The sequence below is a fragment of the Somniosus microcephalus genome, chromosome 5 (assembly GCF_052327205.1).
Source record: "Somniosus microcephalus isolate GS21.2 chromosome 5, FLI_Smic_1.0, whole genome shotgun sequence".
Taxonomy (NCBI): domain Eukaryota; kingdom Metazoa; phylum Chordata; class Chondrichthyes; order Squaliformes; family Somniosidae; genus Somniosus; species Somniosus microcephalus.
The window spans coordinates 239,208,486-239,229,556 of NC_140991.1; the positions used below are offsets into that span (position 1 = coordinate 239,208,486).

At 48.5% G+C, this 21,071-nt stretch overlaps 1 protein-coding gene across 1 annotated transcript in view; it reads left to right on the forward strand.

Annotated features, from left to right (window-relative positions):
* Positions 1 to 21,071, forward strand: part of myo10 (myosin X) — a 312,484-nt gene that overhangs the window by 171,328 nt on the left and 120,085 nt on the right. Inside the window, exons 15-18 of the mRNA XM_085988751.1 lie at positions 10,038 to 10,144; positions 10,451 to 10,660; positions 11,267 to 11,306; positions 19,791 to 20,690. Of these exons, the coding sequence (XP_085844877.1) occupies positions 10,038 to 10,144; positions 10,451 to 10,660; positions 11,267 to 11,306; positions 19,791 to 20,690 (1,257 nt within the window). The remainder of the gene's footprint in view (positions 1 to 10,037; positions 10,145 to 10,450; positions 10,661 to 11,266; positions 11,307 to 19,790; positions 20,691 to 21,071) is intronic.

The window sequence follows — 21,071 nt, forward strand, 5'->3', positions numbered from 1 at the left end:
TCCCTTCCCTTCCTCGACTTCTCCGTCTCCATCTCTGGGGATAGGTTATCGACCAATATTTACTACAAGCCCACTGACTCCCACAGCTGCCTGGACTACACTTCCTCCCACCCCGCTTCCTGTAAGGACTCTATTCCATTCTCCCAGTTTCTCCGCCTCCGCCGTATCTGCTCCGACGATGCCACCTTCCACACCAGTGCTTCAGACATGTCTTCCTTTTTCCGCAACCGAGGATTCCCCTCTACCGTGGTTGACACTGCCCTCGACCGTGTCAGTTCTATCTCCCGCACCTCTGCCCTCACCCCTGCCCCTCCCTCCCGGAACCACGATAGGGTTCCCCTTGTCCTCACCTTTCACCCCACCAGCCTCCACATTCAACGGATCATCCTCCGGCATTTCCGCTACCTCCAAAGTGATCCCACCACCAAACGTATCTTCCCCTCCCCTCCCCTTTCAGCATTCCGCAGGGACCGCTCTCTCCAAGACACCCTAGTCCACTCCTCTATCACCCCAAACAGCCCTTCCCCTTCGCCTGGCACCTTCCCGTGCAAGCGGAGGAGATGTAACACCTGCCCCTATACCTCCCCACTGTCCAGGGCCCCAAACACCCCTTCCAGGTGAAACAGCGATTTACTTGTACTTCTCGCAATCTAGTATACTGTATTCGCTGCTCACGATGCGGTCTCCTCTACATTGGGGAGACCAAACGCAGATTGGGTGACCGCTTTGCGGAACACCTCCGTTCAGTCCGTAAGGGTGACCCCGAGCTTCCGGTCGCCTGTCATTTCAATTCACCGCTCCATTCCCACTCGGACCTCACCGTCCTTGGCCTCTTGTACTGTTCCATGGAAGCTCAACGTAAACTCGAGGAACAGCACCTCATCTTCCGATTAGGCACTCTGCAGCCTTCCGGTCTCAATATCGAGTTCAACAATTTCAAATCATAACCTCGGCCCCTATTTCATTTTTACTTATATTTTTCCACTCCTTTCCTCCCCCCCCCCTTTCCTTTTGTTTCTCTCTCACACCTGGCAGCTATCTTTTGCCCTGCCAGTACACTTTACACCTAATCCCAGCATATTACCATCTCATCTAGCTTCTAATCTCTTTTACTTCTTTTGGTTCTTTTATTCTTTTGTCCGATCGCAGCCCTGCCTTCGATCTAGTTCCTTTTCTCTCCAGTTTTGAAGAAGGGTCAAACCCGAAACGTCAACTCAAATTTCTCTCCACGGATGTTGCCTGACCTGCTGAGTTTTTCCAGCATTTTCTGTTGTTATTTCTGGATCTGCTAGAGTTGTTCTGTCAGACCTGGGCCCTGAGAATAAACCCCCAAAAAACCAAAGTTCTTGTGTTCCAGCAAAGATCCAGATATCAGGGACCCAGAATAAACTTCACAGTAGGAGCAACTAAAATTGAACAAACTACAAATTACACATACTTAGGCTTAAAAATCAGTTCTACGGGAAATTTTCATTTGGCTGTGAATGAACTGAAAGAGAAAGCAAAAAGGGCTTTCTATGCCATTAAAAAGTCAATCCAAATAGAAATTCCAATTGGCATTTGGCTCAAAATTTTTAAATCAGTAATTGAACCAATTGCACTCTATGGCAGTGAGGTGTGGGGACCGCTAACACAACAAGAGAGAGAACGAGTGACTGGAAAGACTGACGAGAGAGAGTGACTGGAAAGAGAGAGAGACTGGAGAGAGAGAGACTGACGAGAGAAAGAGAGAGAGAGACTGGAGTGAGAGAGAGACTGGAGAGAAAGAGAGAGAGAGAGAGAAAGTGACTGAGGAGAAAGTTGGAGAGAGAGATAGTGACTGAGGAGAGGGAGAGAGAGAGAGAGACGCGCAAGAGAGAGAGAGAGAGAGAGAGAGGCACAGGGACGGGGACAGGGAAAGAGAGGGACATAAGAAAATAAGAAATCGGAGCAGGATTAGGCCATTTGGCCCCTCGAGCCTACTCTGCAATTCAATAAGCTCATGGCTGATCTTCTACCTCAACTCCACTTTCCTGCACTCTCCCCACATCCAATGATTCCCTTAATATGCTTTTTTAAATGCTTTCTCAACCTGTCCCGCCACCTTCAATGATTTGTGCACATATACCCCCCCCGGTCTCTCTGTTCCTGCACCCCTTTTAGAATTGTATCCTTTAGTTTATATTGCCTCTCATTCTTCTTACCAAAATGTATCACTTCGCACATTTCTGCCTTAAGCTTCATCTGCCACATGTCCGCCTATTCCACCAGCCTGTATCCCTATCCTCTTCGCTGTTCACGATACCTCCAAGTTTTGTTTTATCTGCAAATTTTGAAATAGTGCCCTGTACACCTAAGTCCAAATCATTAATATCTATCAAGAAAAACAATGGTCCTAGTACTGACCCCTGGGGAACACCACTGTATACCTCCAGTCTGAAAAACAACCGTTCACCACTACTTGCTGTTTCCTATCACATAGCCAATTTCTTATCCATGCTGCCACTGTCCCTTTTATTCCATGGGTTTCAACTTTGCTGGCAAGGCTATTATGTGAGAGAGAGAGACACACAGGGACAGAGAGAGCGAGAGAGACGGGGACAGAGAGAGAGAAGGGGACGGGGACAGAGGGAGAGAAGGGGACGGGGACAGAGAGAGAGAGAAGGGGACGGGGACAGGGACAGAGAGAGAGAAGGGGATGAGGACAGAGAGAGAGAAGGGGACAGGGACAGAGGGAGAGAAGGGGACGGGGACAGAGAGAGAGAAAGCGACGAGGACAGAGGGAGAGAGAAGGGGACGGGGACAGAGAGAGAGAGAAGGGGACGGGGACAGAGAGAGAGAAGGGGACGGGGACAGAGAGAGAAGGGGACGGGGACAGAGAGAAAGAGAGACGGGGTCAGAGAGAGAAACTGGGACATAGAGAGAACTAGGTGTTGTCCCCTTTTTTTGAAAGAGTTTTGCAGGGTTATTTAAATCATGTTATGAGAGAGGGGAAAAAGTTTGTGCCCCCGTTTGTACCTCAGAGTCTGTGAGAGACGGAGGGAACAGCACCAGAAAAAGAAGAAGCAACTTCTCCAAAACTCAAGGCTGGGGATAGATAACCTCACCGCCTTCTTAGAAAGTTTAACCACTTTATTCACTTTATTATTTGAGCTCCGTTTGGAATTAGAGTTTATTATTTTTTATTGTATGTTTAATGACGACGTTGAAGAGGGAAAGAAAAACTTGGAGCAACTTCTGTCAAAGTTGCAATGAGACTTAAAAGAATTTAAAGATTTTTAATGAACTTTTCACAAAAATGAGTGTTAAAAAAACTTTTTTTCCCCCCAAGTTTCGAATATGATTTTGGAAGAAGCAAATAAAAATCAATTTGCCCCTCATCTAAACAAGTTTCAACCAGTTGTTGAAGTCCAAACGCTTTTAAAGAAGCTCGGAATAGCTTAAAACATTTTAAAGTTGAAATTTCTCAACATTTGATTTTGAACGATCGACTGAAGTGAGTAGCTTTACACAAACATGCAACCATGCAGTTGAGGAGGGGGAGGGCGGGGAGGATTTGTAGGAGTTACATATTACTTTTTTATTGACTTAAAAAAAAAGTTTAAGATGTTTAGGAAGAGAACCAAAAAAGGGGAAAAACATAAACCTTTTTATTTTGTCTGTCGTTCTATTGTCTGAACAAGCCTCAGGAATAACGTAAATATAGATTTCCACTTAAATGTTTAGGGGAGTGTGAATAGAAACAAGAGTTATGTAACGTATAAAAATTGCAGGAAGAAACCACTATTTGTTTATTGAGAAAAACACAGAAAATATTCGGATTAACTGATAATGTACAATTTTGATTTGGTATAAATATTTGAAAATAGGAGATTAAAAATTGAGAGTCCAATGAAGTTTGTTTCCCATTATTTAATTGCGAAAATAATTCAACACTTCGTGATAAGAGCAGGGATTAATATTGTGGAGAATGTCTGAGAGAAAAAATTAGAAGTGAAATTCGTAAATTAACATCTTTACGTCACCATATTTGTTAAGTCTGTGTGTTATAATGAGAATTACTACACAGACCACAAGAGTAAATTTTAACAGGTCTTTACTAGTCGAAGGTCAGGGCGGAACTGCCCAATAAATCATTACACAGCACTTATATACCGGTGTGGTCACCACCGGTATTACAGTATACAGCAGCCAAGATAAAGTAGTGCAACTCTTAAAATAGTTCTCTTAAAGGTGGAACGGTTCTCTTAAAGGTGGAACGGTTACATACACCACAATCCTCCCTTTTTAGCTCAACAGTATATATTCCCCATTAAACATAACATACTAACATATATACACAACTTCATGTAAAAACAGTTCACAGATTCAGTCTCTGAGGAGGTCTCCTGACTCGGTCCGGATAACGCCTCGGTGGTGTAGTAGTTTTCGGTGGTGTAGTAGGTTCTCGTTGCTGGGGTGACTCATCTAATAGTCCTTCACTGGACTTAACAGCTTGAACTTTCGTAACTTCAGAACCAGCATTGCTGACTTCTAAAGGCTCGAGTACCTTGGGAAGTTTTTCTACTTCCAGACTGATTTGGCTCAGTTCGGAGGGACCACGTGCGTGACCTGGTAGGGGTGATAATGGTTCAGATGAGTCATCATCTTCTGCTTCTTCTCTATTGTCTTCTATTTCCACCATCACTTCAGTTTTTGCCTCTGCCACCAATTCCCTGAGTGGCTTATTACTGCTGACACTGCTCACAAAAGGGTGCTCTTTCTTCTTAGCTTTCAACTGATCGATGAATTTGACATATTCCCTTTCTTGCTCAGCTTTGATTCGTTTGGCCTCATCGCGCAGGCGGTTTGTGTGTTCCTGATCCATTTTCTCAATCAGCTGCTTCTGCTGTCTTCCCAGATTCTCCAACTCTGTGTCAAAGAACTTTTTCTTTGCATTCATCTCTTGCTCAAAACGGCGAATAATTTGTTCTAATTGCTGTTGTAGTTTGAAATGGAGTTGAGTTCGAGCCCGGTGTTCCTCAGAAATGTGCATGTCTGTAGGCTGGACAGACTCAGAATTCTCTGTCAAACTATGTTGTTGTTCAGTGGAATTCTGCTCTGATACTTTGTTCTCTTCTGAAGCATTTATGCACTCCTTCGTTTTTCCATCATTAGTCTACAAGTCCATTTTAGACTTGTCTTTTGCACATGGGCTGGTCTTACCATCATCAGTTCCAGAGTCTGAGCTGATTGTCTTCACCGAGTTCTCACTCTCTGCTTTGTCACTGTCACTGCTGCATATGCTCTCATCCAATATTCTGGACAATCGTTCAGGTTTGACATCTTTTCTTTTTCCGGAATCTGTCGTCATTGCTTTTAGGGAGTGCCAGTCCATATTTATTTTCCTGATCCACTCCCATCCCAGAAGTGGTGGACCTCCCTCAGGTAGTACATATAAGTCCATTCCTTGGTGTTCTTTGCCCTTGTGTCTCACCTTGACTTTTATCTTTCCGATGGGGTATACTCTTTGCCCCGTGTATGTCTGCAATACTATCTCCGTATCCCGTAGGGGAATATGTGTGAATAACCTTTTGTAATCTTGCTTATTCATGACCGTCAACGCCGATCCGGTGTCCAATTCCATCTTCACTTGGACTCCTGCTATCTGCAGTGTGACCCAGATAGTTTGTAGGTCAGCTTCCTTACTCACATTGTGAATTCTCAGACTACCCAGTTCCTTGCTGTTGGAGTCTGAATCCGAATTCTGTTCATCCGAACTCTTCTCAGCCACCTTATGTACCTTTCTGCACTTTTCCTGCGGTGACTTTTTGTTGCTGGTCTTCTTTCCTGACCGGCATACTTTAGCTATGTGACCAAGCTTGCCACATTTTCTACATTCCTGGTTTTTAAACCAGCATTGGTTCTGATCGTGTGTTGTCTTTCCACAATGATAACATTTCGTTGTACCCAAAGCCATTTGATCTACGCTGAGTACTGCTGCCTTCAGCTGCATTTCCGCAGTGCCTCTCGCTGCGGCTTCGTGCGATGCTGCAATAGTGACAGCCTTATCAAGTGTAAGATCATTCTCTTCAAGCAGCCGCTTTTGTGTTCCTTCTTTCGACAATCCGCACACGAATTTGTCTCTCAGTGCCTCTGTCAGTCTTTCCCCAAACTGACAGTATTTCGCTAGCTTACGCAGTTCAATTAAGTACTCCGCGTTGCTTTCCTCTTTCAGTTGCGTTCTCGCATAAAATTTAAATCGTTCCGCTAACATCAGCGGTGTGGGGTTCAAATGATTCTTCAGGACAGCAACAATATTAGCGAAAGTCTGATCCGCCGGCTTAGCTGGTGATAGAAGATGCTTCAATAGCCCGTATGTCTTTGCACCCATTGAGTTTAGTAAGGTTAGTGCTTTATCTTCATTTGATATTTTATTTGCCTTACAATATATCTCTATGCGTTCTACATACGTTGCCCAATCTTCAACATCGGGATCGAAATCGTTGATGTTACCACGCTTAGGCATCCTCGCAATCTTCTTGAGAAACAAAAATAAATTTTTCTTTTATTTTTTTTTTCAAAATGGCGGTTTCCCGCGCTTGTCTTCTTCCCCCACCTACGAAAATGGCGGCTTCCCGCGTTTGCCTTTCTCCCCCCCGCTGGCTGTAATGGCGATTGCCGTATTGCTGCGTTCGCCCTCCCCAGCGGTTTTCAAATCGTGCCTCCCAGCCCCTCTTGCAGTCCGGTCCTTTCCCCCCCGGCTGCGGCTGAGTTCTCCGCGGTTTTTAAAAATTTTCTCCCGCGCCTTACGCTGTCACGGTCGCTGCGCCTCGCGGCCTCGGTAGCTGCCCGGCCTTTTTCACCGGTCGCGGTCGAGCTCTCTCTCGACGCTGTTGCGTCTCCCAGCCTGCTTGCAGCCCGGTCTTTCGCACCGGCTGCGTTTGCTTTCACCGTGGCTCCCGTGCCTTACGCTGTTCCGGTCGCTGCGCCTCGCGGCCTCGGTAGCTGCCCGGCCTTTTTCACCGGTCGCGGTCGAGCTCTCTCTCGACGCTGTTGCGTCTCCCAGCCCGCTTGCAGCCCGGTCTCTCTCACCGGCTGCGTTTGCATTCACCGCGGCTTCCGTGCCTTACGCTGCCCCAGTCTCAGCGCCTCTGGCCCCGACTTCTGTCCGGCTCTTTTCCCCGGCCGTGGTCGAGTTCTCCGCCCTTATATCCTCCGTTTTTCCCTCCCCTACTTCACAGCCAACGTGGCCGACTTGCTGCTCGTCGCTGATCGGCTTACCCACCACCGTGATAGAAGGGATGATCACTGCCTGTTGCTGATGGAAGGCTTCGTGTTAGAATTCTTCCTTTGCTCTGCAGACCCGAGTCTTTTCTCAGCAGAATGATGAGGGCGGATGCCTCTTCTCGACGCCCGTTAAACTGCCTTGGCTGTATCTCTGCCGCAGGGTAAGATCGTACTCGTCGCCACTGTTAAGTCTGTGTGTTATAATGAGAATTACTACACAGACCACAAGAGTAAATTTTAACAGGTCTTTACTAGTCGAAGGTCAGGGCGGAACTGCCCAATAAATCATTACACAGCACTTATATACCGGTGTGGTCACCACCGGTATTACAGTATACAGCAGCCAAGATAAAGTAGTGCAACTCTTAAAATAGTTCTCTTAAAGGTGGAACGGCTACATACACCACAATATTAGTAAACATTTCCAAGTCGGTCTGATTGGTTCTTCTGTCCTGGAAGAAAGATGAATGTTTATTTCTGTTAAATCATAGCTTTTCCTGCTTTTTATTTTTAATTCGGTGACGCAAATTGTGTATGTGTTTTTCTGCACTTGTGAATAAGTGCTGCATTTCTGACATGTTACATGGGGGATGTGCTGGTTCAAGAAGACAATGGGGGAGAAATTCAGTTGGCTGCGCCACCCATTAGCGCCTTAAGAGGGCGCTAAGTGTGTTGCAAACCAACTGGTGCCCGGGCGCGGCACTGTCCACGCTTCCTGCTAAATTCCGCGGGACGCTAGTGGTGGCGCTAGCCATTAGCACTGCGCCGCCACCGATGACGTCATCGGTGTGCGCAGCGCTCCGCTGACATCCCGGCCACAATATTTGGAAGCGCCCCCTAATTTACCGCCGGACGCTATGTCCAACCGGTTCAGGGGGGCCTACCTGCAGCCGGGGATGCGCAAATTAAAGGAAAGGTGCGGGGTGGCCATTTTTGTTGTTGGCCGCCTGCCAGCACCTGCCTGCGCTCCCATCCCCGGCCTCCTGAACCCCCACCCCCACCCCCCGCGGAGTGCCAGCTGCGTTCCAAGAGCCCGGCACTTTTCCTCGGTGCCGGACTCTTTTGCCTGCACTCGCGATCCTCGAGGGCCCAGCTGGGCCCCAGATCACGCTGCACAAGGCCCCTCCCCTTTAAGAAGGGGAGGAAGGCCTGCAATACCGCAGCGCGACGTGCCGCAGCGTGTGGCGCTGTGGCACGTTGCACCACGATATTCAGTCGCAGCGCCCCAAGAGGGATGCGGGGCGCCTCCAGTAGCGCCGCGCTTCCCTTTGGGGCGCTACCACTCAATTTCCGGTGGGCGGCCGCGAATGCTTCCGTGGCGCTACTTTTAGTGCCCTGGCGAGGCTGACGCCCCAAACGGGGCTATACTCAATTTCTCCCCCAATGTTTATTAATGGAAGTGAATAAAGTTGAAAATACGGATACCCGTTTTTGTTCAATTGTTCAATTCGTTTTAATACTGTGAACTAAAGAACTGCAGCACTTTATATTTGTTGAGTGTCTAGTTGCATTGTGATTAATATTCTAATCATTTATGTGGATGTACAGCACATCAGCTACATAGGAAAGCCGCTGCTCCTGCTGCTTGTGCAGCCATTGCTATAGTGACATGAGGGATTGGTTAATACGTTGAAAACTTTAAAATGAATACTAATTGCACGAATGGATATGCCTCTTTCAGCTCACCTTGAGTTTTTGGATTATTTGTCGATGCATAACAGTGTAACTGAGTGATGTTTCTGAAGTGTTAATGCATTATTATGCAGTTCTTTTATATCCCAGTCATTTCTGACAAGTAATTTTTTTTTAAATAGTGTTCATGATGAACTAAAAGCTTTTAATTAATTCTACCGTAAACAAACTTGCAGAAAGGGCATTTAAATGACAAATTAATTTCAATATAGATAAGTGTGATGTGCATTTCAGTAGGAGGAATAAGAAGGCTACCTACTCATTGGCAAATAAGTATCTAAAGGGGCTAGAGGTGCAAAGAGATCAAGGGGTATAGGTTCACAAACCATTAAAAGTAGCAACACAGGTTAAAAAAGCCATAAAAGTGCAAATAATGCACTGGGGTTCATTTCTAGAGGAATAGAATTCAAAAGCAGAGAAGTTATGTTAAACTTGTATCGAACCTTGTCTGATTGTCTCATGATTTGAGATGGTGGGGTGGCAATATGGCGTTACTGTATATGTGCTTTAAGTGGTTGCTGTCGTTGTTGTTGTAAAATTTGCCCATGCACGAAAAGGTCAGGCTTAAAGGAGTTCATGGCCTGCTCAGCACAAAAAAAATTAGCGGGAACATTATTCTAGACAGAGTAGATAGAGAGAAACTGTTCTCATTGGCGGAAGTGTCGAGAATTAGAGGGCACAGATTTAAGGTGATTGGCAAAAGAACCAAAGGTGACATGGGGAAAAGCTTTTTTACGCAGCGAGTGGTTATGATCTGGAATGCACTGCCTGAAAGGGTGGGGGAGGCAGACTCAATCGTGGTTTTCAAAAGGGAATTGGATAGGTACCTGAAAGAAAATAAATTGCAGGGCTACGGGGAAAGGGCAGGGGAGTGGGACGAGCTGACGTGCTCTTGCTGAGAGCCGGCATGGGCTTGATGGGCCGAATGGCCTCCTTCTGTGCTGTAACCATTCTATGATTACGAAATTCAGGAGTGCAGTGGTAAGTCTGTAACAGGAAATGACCATTATTCCATATGGCTCAAACAAAAATGACAGCAAGATCTTTTGATTGATGCTGGGGAGTAACATGCCTTGCATATATTCTACTCCACACAGGTTTTCATACGCGAATCCCTTGAACACCGGCTAGAGAAACAGCGTGAAGTTGGGGTTTGCAAAGCTGCTATGATCATACAGGCTCATGTCCTCGGCTATCTGGCAAGGTAAGCATGAAAATGTTGACTGTGTAACGTGCTTTATTTATTAAATATCTGGATGGCCTGAATTTGTTTACATTTTATTAGCAATTTAAGTCCATGTTCTAACCAGATGATACAATGTAACTTGTTTGATCTTTTTTTCTATAGTAAGATGGGGGTCAAAATACATCATTCAATTAAATCATTTTGTAAAACATATTTCCAGTAACTTTGTTTATATATTTTTTTAGAAAGTAGGTGTAATGAACTACTCTGTGAACTGGCGTGTCTTCAAGATTTTTAAGCAAAAGGTTTTCTCCCCCCAAACAGAAAACAGTACAAAAAGGTGCTTGACATGGTTGTCATAATTCAGAAAAATTATCGCGCTTTCTTCTGGAGGAAAAAGTTCCACCGTGTGCGAAATTCCACAATAATATTCCAGACACACCGACGAGGTCAGCTGGCACGCAGACACTATAAACAATTACTTGAAAATAAAAGACGGAAAGAAGAGGAGCAGAGAAGGAAAGAGCAAGAAAGGTTAGCCATCTTGCCAACAGCCAACAAATTTATTTTTATTTACTTTTAAAAATACTATTTTAAAAGGAAAGGTAGTGAATCTTCAGCATGTGATTGTTAATGCTTTATGATGATTGAATAAGTTAACCTCTGTTTCAATTCCATGATTCTTGGTTCTTTACCACATTCCATAATTCAGTCCGTTCCATGAAAACCATAAGCAAATGGCCTTGATGATTACAGATAAGTCTATTGTAGCATAGGTCCTGTGGAAGATCTGCTTAAACATACTTCTAGTTTGTTGAATACTGCCACCACATTTGGTCAGACTGAAAATCTAATCCTAGTTATAACATGAAATGCAAATTACTATTCAAATGGTGACATATATTTGAAAAGCATTAATTTCTCGCTTTCCTTATACTGTGCTTTAAGAGGCTGGTTTCCCTGATCGGCCACTAGCTAATACGAAATCACAGTCCTGAAGACCTTAATTTTCCATCCATTTAAATGAATTGACACATAATCAGGGCTTTGGGATCACAACTTACCAACCAGCAAGCACCATAATTAACCTTTAAATGTTTTGTTGATACCTTATTAAATTTTAAAATCTATCTTTTACAGGGAAAGGCAAAAACGAGAAGCAGACCTCCTCATACGACAGGTAATAAATAATCTTTTTCCATAAAAGAATTTCCAAAAATCAATTTCATTTTTTTCCAGATTTTTTGACACATTTTCCAACATTAATGTGCATTTTCCACATTTGCTGTTTTGACTTTTTTTTCAGTGGAAGTTGTTCTGCAAATTGGCTTTGCTAAAACTCAATAGGATAAGCAGCAAAGATAAATTAAGGGGCTGTGTATGCTTTGAAAAGGAACATTGCAGATAAGACCTTAATTGCCTTTCCCTCAAACATTTGTGGCAAAATAGTTGGCTCCCACTTTGTAGCACTCCTAAGACTACATATGGAAATATGACGCTTCTTCACTTAGTTGTGGCTCCCCTTGCTGCTCATGGATTTAAGTGGATCAAGAAGCTGCCATATGATTTGGAAAAAAAGGTATAGATACAGGGGTATTTTCCCATAGCAACAGTAGGCCTCACAAATTCCTGTAAACGAAGCTTTTGTTGGATTGTCAAAGATTTGCAACTCTAATTGCAAGGGGTTTTTGGTTAATAAATTACAGTCCTATGCTGATCCTGTTATAAATACAAACTCAAATTTCACAGATTTAGCTCAAGTTTTTCTCATGTTTGCTTCTATTTGAATACATTTTTTCCTGGCTCCCAAGCAACAAAGTGAATAACACCTACTTATAGGTTCTGTTTAAAGATGCATGCAATTAAAATTGGGTTTTTGCTTACTTGAGTTTTGGTGAATGTCATTTGATCATACAATGACCCACATCCTCTTAGAAGTTTCAATATTCCATATAATCCCATTAAATATATTTTTCATTTTTCATGCATTTCCAAACAGTAGAATCTATAACACAAACATATTGTAAAGTAGCATTAAACAGTCATATATAGAAAACTAGCTGGAGTGCTCGGCGGTGCCGAGGGTTTTTTGAGGGCATGTTATTATGAAAAAAGTAGAAATAATTTTGAGCCGAGGGAACTGAAGAACCCGCTGTCTCTCGGGCCGCGCGGTTCTCTCTGTGTAGATACATAGGAGAGAGAGAGAGAGAGAGGGGGGAGGAGGAGAGAGAGGGAGAGGAGGAGAGAGAGGGAGAGGAGGAGAGAGTGAGGAGGGGGGGAGGAGGAGAGAGAGAGAGGAGGGGGGAGGAGAGAGAGAGAGAGAGAGGAGGGGGGGGGAGGAGGGGAGAGAGGGAGCCCGGCCTTGGTGAGCCGGAGGCCCCATGCGTGGCGTAGCAGTGAGGCCCCGCGCGAGTGACCCCAGCTGAGCTCCCGCTGCTCCCCCGCTCTGTGTCTCGGGCCGCGCGGTTAACGGCCGACCGCTGCCGCTCCCCCGCTCTGTGTCTCGGGCCGAGCAGTTGCCAGGCCCGAGTGACCCCAAGTCACCTCTTGCTAGGCTCCGGCTCCGCCCCGCCAGCCTTTACCAAGATGGTGGCGACAGCTCCGCTGGGCTCCGTCCAGCACCGCCAGCCTTTACCAAGATGGCAGCAATGGCTACGCCCCGTCAGCCTTTACCAAGATGGCGGCGATCGCGGGCCGCTGGTTTGGAATCGGGCCCAGCGGGACGGGCGGTGCCTAGCTCGGGCGTGGCTGGTGAGGAGAGGCCGAGGCTTCAAGGCCTGAGGGAAAAGAGCTTACCTACAGCGTTCAGCTGGGTATCCGTTATCTTAAAATGCCTCAGAAAACGTTAAACGCGAACTTAGTGTATCATGCACTCCTTTGCAAATGGATTTTTTTTTCTTTTAAAACCAACTTTTTTTTTTGTTGGAAATCTATATTTCATATCATTTAATCCCCATCGGCGTCGTTTCTGGCATTGCCTCCAGTGGTTAATGTGTCAATACTAATGAATCAACAATTTCCTCACCTCCATTACCATTTTTTTAGCTTGAGGCCCAGCAGGTGTTTAATGGCCGCCGCTCAGCTCCTGCACTAATGGCAGTTTGAATGATTAGGCCCCGCCCACCCCATAGGATTGGTCAACCATCACGTCACTCAAAGCTAATGAGCGGTAGGATTGGTCAACCGCTAATGAGCGGATTTTTGAAAGTTTTTTGTATACTGTCTGAACAATTTTTGTCTGACCAAAAAGTAAATATGCCTATGACACTCCCCTGATCATCAGCTTTCTTTTGATATAACATATGTGTAGGTACGCTCTATAACTTTTGAGTGTATAGCGGACAGACAGACACCACTATCCTTTTATATATACTAGCTGGAGTGCCCGGCGGTGCCGAGGCTTTTTTGAGGGCATCATGTTGTTGGAAGGGAGAGAGAGAGCGAGAGCGAGTGGGGGGAAGAGAGAGAGCGAGTGGGGGGAAGAGAGAGAGCGAGTGGGGGGAAGAGAGGGAAGGGGAGGGGGGAGCAGGAATCGGGGGGAGCCAACAGACCCTCTCCCCTCTGCCGGCGATGGCTCCGCAGAGCTCCGTGCCGCCCCACGCACTGACATGGCCCAGCTGAGCGCAGCGCCCCGGTCAGTCCAAGCCCCACCCCACGACCTCCCGAGCCGCGGCTTCAAGACCGCTGATTGCGGCTGGGCCTGCGTGCCGCGCGGGGAAGGAGAGAGAGAGCCGCCGCTCCTCCGGTCGATGTGTTGCGGGCCGACCCCTGATGAGCGCCTAATCAGCTGAGCCCGAGCCCCGCGGTGACCGCAACTCACCTCCCGCCAGGCTCCCTCCCGCCCCGCCAGCCTTTACCAAAATGGCGGCGATGGCTACGCTCGGCCCAGTCCCGCGCCGCCGGCCTTTACCAAGATGGCGGCGATCGCGGTGCGGGCCCAGTGGGGGGGGGGCGGTGCCTAGCTCGGGCGTGGCTGGGCAACAGAGGCCCAGGCTTCCAGGCCTGCAAAAATGGTGAAAGGTAGGAAAATTATAGAGGTTAGAGAAAAGATTGACAAATTAATTAACTTTTTAAAAACAATTTGTGTTTTAAAAGCAACTTTCTTTTTGCTGGAAATCTAGATTTGAAAAGAAACACGCAGAAAGTGGGGGGAAAAAAATCTTACGAAGCAAGATGGCTGACACTCACCTCCGTTCAGAATGATAAGGCCCGCCCACACGTGCACCGATTGGTCAACCGTCAGGTCACTGAACTGTAGGATTGGTCAATCATCATGTCACTCAACTCTAGGATGGCCCACCCGCACACACAATGAACCCGCCCCCACTCGATGCTAATGAGCGGATAATGAGCGGAATTTTGAACGTTTTTTGGATACTGTTGGCACAATTTTTGTCCGACCAAAAAGTAAATACGCCTACAAGAGTCCCCTAATGATGAGCTTTCTTTTGATATTATAACATATATGTAGGTACGCTCTATAACTTTTGATTGTATAGCCAGAGAGACAGACATACTGTTTTATATATATACACTAGCTGGGGGGAGCCTGGCGTTGCCAGGGCTGTTTTGGGCCGGGCGGTTTAAATCGAGTCCCAGGCTTTCGGGCCTCTCTGTGTCCCTCTGTGAATCTGCTGCCGGGCAACATTTCTATCTTTTAATATCTTGAAAGATGAAAGTGAAAGTACTTATAAAACGTTTTTGGTAAATCTTATGTTATTTTTAAAAGAGATACTAACTTTTTCGAAGCTGGATTAGCAGATTTTGAGCTGGAAGTAAATGGGGTTTTTAGCTTGAGGCAATGGCTGCCAGATCCCTGAGATGAAAACGATTAGTCCCGCCCACACACACACACCGATTGGTCAACCATCAGGGGACTGAACTGTAGGATTGGTCAATCGTGACGGCACAGGATTGGTCGAACCTTGACGTCAGTCACTCAAAGCTAATTAGCAGGTAATGAGTTTAATTTTGAAGGTTCTTTGCATAACGCTGCGAACAATTATCGTCCGAGCAAAAAGTAAATACGCTTACGACCGTCCCGGAACCGTAAGCTTTCTTTGGAGGTAACGCGCGCGTAGGTACGCCGTATAACTTTCGAGCGTATAGCCGGACAGACGAAACGTCCGGAACCGCTTTATATATAGACTAGCTGGAGTGCCCGGCGGTGCCGAGGCTTTTTCGAGGGCATGTTGTTGTTGGAAGAGAGAGAGCGAGCGACTGGGGGGAAGAGAGCGAGCGACTGGGGGGAAGAGGGAGAGCGACTGGGGGGAAGAGAGAGAGCGACTAGGGGGGGAAGAGAGAGCGCGACGGGGGGGAAAAGGGGAGGGGAGGGGGGAAAGGGGGGGGGAGAAGGAGGGGGGAGGAAGGGGAGGAGGGGGGGAGGGAGGAAGGGGAGGGGGAGTCCCCGATGTCCCGCCCCCCGATCTCCTGATGTCCCGCCCCGCGATCTCCCGATGTCCCGCCCCACGATGTCCCGCCCCCCGATGTCCCGCCCCCCCGATGTCCCGATGTCCCGCCCCCCCCCCGATCTCCCGATGTCGCGAGCCCCGCCCCCCGATGTCCAGAGCCCCACCCCCCACCCTCCCGAGCACTGGCCTCCCACTCTCCGCTGCCCCGCCCTCCCGAGCTGGCTTCAAGACCGCCGATTGCGGCTGTGAGAGATGGCCGGCGGGCCCGGTTGCCGGGGTAACCCTTCCGGCTCTCCAAGCCCCGCCCGAGATCCGCACTCCCGAGAGCCCCGCCCCCCCCGTCCGAGCCGAGCGGGGAACAGAGAGAGACGCCGCGTCTCAGCTGCTCCTGCTGCGCGCGCACCCTGTGTATGTCCCGTGACCCTCGTGGCTGACGCCATTGCCCCAGGTAACGTGACGGGACGGGGGGGGCGGGGGAGCTTAGCAGAAGCCGTGGGACAATTACCTAGCTCGGGCGTGGCTGGGCAGGAGAGGCCCAGGCTTTGAGGCCTAGGTTCTGAGGCCTTACAAAAACGGGGAAAGGTAGGAAAAAGATCTTCAGGTTAGAGAAAATATTTACAAATGAATGAAGTTTTTTTAAAAACAATTTAATAAAAGCAATTTTTTTTTGCTGGAAATGTATATTTGAAAAGAAAGACGCAGAAAGCGGGAAAAAGAATGGAAGCAAGATGGCGGCTACTCACCTTGGTTCAGAACGATAAGGCCAGCCCACACACGCACCGATTGGTCGACCGTCAGGTCAGCAAAGCGTAGGATTGGTCAATCGTCCCGTCACTCGACTGTAGGAGGACTCGCCCGCACACGCCAGGAACCCGGCGTACGATTGGTCGACCTCGACGTCACTCTATCGCTAATGAGCGGATAATGAGATGCTAATGGGCGGAATTTTGAACGTTTTTTGGATACCGCGGGCGCAATTTTTGTCCGGCCGAAACGTAAATACGCCTACGACCGTTTTGGAACGGTAAGCTTTCTTTTGACGTAACGCACGCGTAGGTACGCTCTATAACTTTCGAGTGCATAGCTGGACAGACGCACACCGAAGGACAGACAGACAGATGTATCCGTTTATATATATAGATAGACTAGCTGAAGTGCCCGGCGGTGCCGAGGGTCTTTTGAGGGCATGTTGTTGTTGGAAGAGAGAGAGAGAGCGACTGGGGGGAAGAGAGAGAGCGACTGGGGGGAAGAGAGAGCGCGACGGGGGGAAGAGAGAGAGCGACTGGGGGGAAGAGAGAGAGCGACTGGGGGGAAGAGAGAGAGCGACTGGGGGGAAGAGAGAGAGCGACTGGGGGGAAGAGAGAGAGCGACGGGGGGGGAAGAGAGAGAGCGACTGGGGGGAAAGAGAGAGCGACTGGGGGGAAGGGGGGGGAAGGGGAGGGGGAGGGGGGAGGGGGAAGAGGGGGGACAGGGAGGGGGGAGGGGGGGGGTGGGGGAAGGGGAGGGAAGGGAGAGGGAGGGGGGGAGTCCCCGAGCCCTGCCCCCCCCCGATCTCCCGAGGCTCCCCCCCGATCTCCCGAGGCTCCCGCCCCGCCCCCCCCCGATCTCCCGAGCCCCGCCCCCCCACCCCCGATCTCCGGAGGCTCGCCCCCAACCCCCCCCGATCTCCTGAGGCTCGCCCCCCCCGATCTCCCGAGGCTCGCCCCCCCCCGATCTCTGGAGGCTCGCCCCCCCCCCCGATCTCCCGAGGCTCGCCCCCCCCCCCCCGAGGCTCGCCCCCCCGATCTCCGGAGGCCAGATCTCTGGAGCCCCGCCCCCCGCCCGAGCCCCGGTTGCCTTGGTAACCCTCCTCCCCTCTCCGCCTCCCGATCTCCGGGCCTGGGCCTGAGCGGCCGATTGCGTGAACAAAGACCCTCCTCACCTGTCACGGAGTTGAAGTCTCCGAAAGCGGCCACGGTGCCCCGGGCCTCTTCCCCCGCGCATTCAGGAGGCGCGGGGAAGAGAGAGAGAGACAGACTGGGGGGGGGGAGAGTTAGACGCCGCTGCACACCTGCTCCGCGGAGCTCCGTGACGCCACCGCCGCACCAGCCTTTACTAAGATGGCGGCGGTAGCGGCGCTCGGCTGAGGCCCGCCCCTCCAGCCTTCACAAAGATGGCGGCGATCGGGGGCCGCTTGTTGACAGGGGCCGGGAGGTGCCTAGCTGGGGCGTGGGTGCGGAGGAGAGGCCGAGGCTTCAAGGACTACCTGGAAAAACGGGGAAAGGTAGGAAAATTAATGAGATTAGATAAAAGATTTAGAAAGTAATTAACTTTTTTAAAAAAGAATATGGCCTAGAAATTCAGCTTGGGGCAGCCAGCTCGCTCACGCCCAGAAAGTACCGCTGCGCGCCGAGCCACTTGCGCCCGCCGGAAATTCAGTTTCAGCGCCCCAACTCGAAGGCGGCCGCTATTCAAGGGTTTCGGCGCCCCCACTTGGGGCGCTGAAACTGAATATTGGCGCGCTAGGTGCCGCAGCGCCACCCGCTGCGGAGCGGCAGGCTGCGGTACTGCAGGCCTTCCTCCCTCTCTTAAGGGGGAGGTGCCTGCAACAGCGAGATCGCCGCTCGCTAGTGCCGGCAAATGAGCCCGGCACCACGGAGAAGTGCCGGGCTCCCGGAAAACAGCCGGCAATGCCGCGGGGGGGGGGTGGAGGAGGCCGGGGAAGGAGGTGCGGGCAGGCGGCCGCTGTAAAAGGGGCCGACCGCACCTCCGCCTTAACTCGCCCCACTAACGCGACAGGACGGCCCCGTTTTCTGATCACTGTTTGCGGCCGCTGCGGAAGAGGCGGCCGCAACTAAATATGGCGGTTGGGCCGGTAGCGGGGCACTGCGCACACCGATGACGTCATCGGTGGCGGCGCAGCGCTACTGGCTAACGCCGCCATTACCGCAGCGCTGAATATCGGCGAAAGCTCAGCAAGTGGCGCAAAAGCCCTCTTTGGGCGAAAACTGGGCGCAAAGCCTACTGAATTTCTAGCCCTATGTGTTTTAAAAGCAACTTTTTTTTTAAAGACGCAGAAAGCGGGAAAAAGAAAGGAAAAGTTTGGAATCAAGATGGCGGCGACTCACCTCGGTTCAGAACGATAAGGCCCGCCCACACATGGTTGACCGTCAGGTGACCGAAGCGTAGGATTGGTCAATCGTCCCGTCACTCGACCGTAGGAGGGCCCGGCCGCACGCGCCAGCAACCCTGCGTACGATTGGTCGACCTCGAGGTCACTCTATCGCTAATGAGCGGATAGATATAGATAGATAATAAAGAATAGGGGCAGGAGTGGGCCATATGGCCCCTCGAACCTGCTCCGCCATTCAATAAGATCATGACTGAACTTCTACATCAACTGCACTTTCTTGCCCTACTTCCATATCCCTTGATTCTCTTAGTGCCCAAAAGTCTATCGATCTCAGTCTTAAATACACTCATCGCTTGAGCATCCACAGCCCTCTGGGGTAAAGAATTCCAAAGATTCACAACCCTCTGAGTGAAGACATTTCCCCTCATCTCAGTCCTAAGTGGCTGACCATTTACCCTGAGACTATAACCTCCAGTTCTAGACTCTCCATGTCTACCCTGTCAAGCCCTCTAAGAATGTTATATGTTTCAATGAGATTACCTCTCATTCTTCTAAACTCTAGAGAGTATAGGCCCATTCTACTCAATCTCTCCTCATAGGACAGCCCTCTCATCCCAGGAATCAATCTAGTGAACCTTTCTTGTACCCGCTCTAAGGCCTGTAAATCCTTTCTTAGGTAAGGAGACCAAAGCTGTGCACAGTACTCCAGGTGTGGTCTCACCAAAGCCCTGTATAATTGCAGCAAGACTTCCTTACTCTTGTACTCCAACCCCCCTTGCAATAAAGGCCAACATGCTATTTGCTTTCCTAATTGCTTGCTGTGCCTGTACAGCTACCTTCCCTTAAAATGAATACTTTGTGGGAGATCATGAGATACTGTTCGTGTTTCACTTATTTGACCTCCCTTTCACATATTTCATGTTTTTTATTTACTTAACCCAATGTTTATAATTTTATAACTCGGAGTGTGTATTTCAAGGATACTAAGTACACTCTGCTCTGTATGAAATATTTTATGTAAACTTTTTGTCCCCAAACATCTGAGGTTGTTTTGAATTTTCAAAGTAGTGCAAATGAAAAGCTGCTAACTAGTTACTTGTGAATGTAGTAAGAACTCAATTTTTTCACTTTGCAATCACAGACTCAGGAAGCCCAGAGACAACAAGAGCAAGCAACCATTCTGGAAGCTCAGAAGAAAGCAGTACAAAATAGCCAGCTGGAAAAGCAAGAGAATAGGCAAGTGGAGGAGATTCTGCGGCTAGAGAGAGAGATTGAAGAGCTTCAGCGTCAGAAGGAGCACCATGAATCAACACTCACCGAGAAGTCACTTACACAGCTCCAGCAACTTCGAGATGAGGAGTTAAAGCGACTAGAAGATGAAGCGTGCAAAGCAGCTCAGGAGTTTCTGGAGTCCCTGAACTTTGATGAAATTGACGAATGTGTCCACAATATTGAAAGGTCTCTTTCTGTCGACAGCAAAATCAAGCTGAATACCTCAACTATAGCCAATCCTGTTGGAAAGCCTACTTTTAACTTTAGCCAGCCTTACCCTGAAGAAGAGGAAGATGAAGGCTTTGATGCCGATGATGATGCATTTAAGGACTCGCCAAATCCAAGTGAACATGGCCATTTTGATCAGCGTACTAGTGGAATCCGGACAAGTGATGACTCTTCAGAAGAAGACCCTTACATGAATGATGCAGTGGTGCCTATGATTGCAAGTGATGAGAGTACCGGTCTGGCCATCACTGTTCCAGATCCAATAATTCATAACAAATCAACAAGCGATGACTCTACCTACTGCTTACCTGAACAGGTAGATGATGGACAGGAGAACCCTGTTGAGCTCATTCCTCCAGATGAAGAGTCTGATTATGATCAGGATGATTATGAAGATGGAGCCATCACATCTGGCAGCAGTGTAGCCTTCTCGAATCCCCGCAGCAGCCAGTGGTCACCAGATTGTCCGTATCGTTATTCTGTAGGAACCTACAATAATTCTGGAGCATACAGATTAAGCTCAGAAGGGCCGCAATCATCAGTGAGTAATTTACATATCCTACTCTGCTTTCAATCAATAAAACCAGGAACCTAATTTTGAAAAACTCTTGACTGCATCTGTCACAATTCCATTACGTGACAATGTTGGGATATTTTTTGTGGTTGGCTTCAGTGTGCTTGCGACTATTTTCAAGTAGTCTTGCCTTTGCAGCTAATGCATATGATATAGACAGCCGGTATGACACTGACAATCATGTAGAAAATATCCAGTACTGTATTGTAGAGGCCACTTGCCAACCAAAGAGAGATAAAGTACTGATTTACTCAGGCCCCCACTCAAACGAAAGTACCACTGAGCCACCGGGAGGTATTTTAGAGAACAGCATGATGTGTTCTGAAGGATGCCCCGTTGGTTCAATTG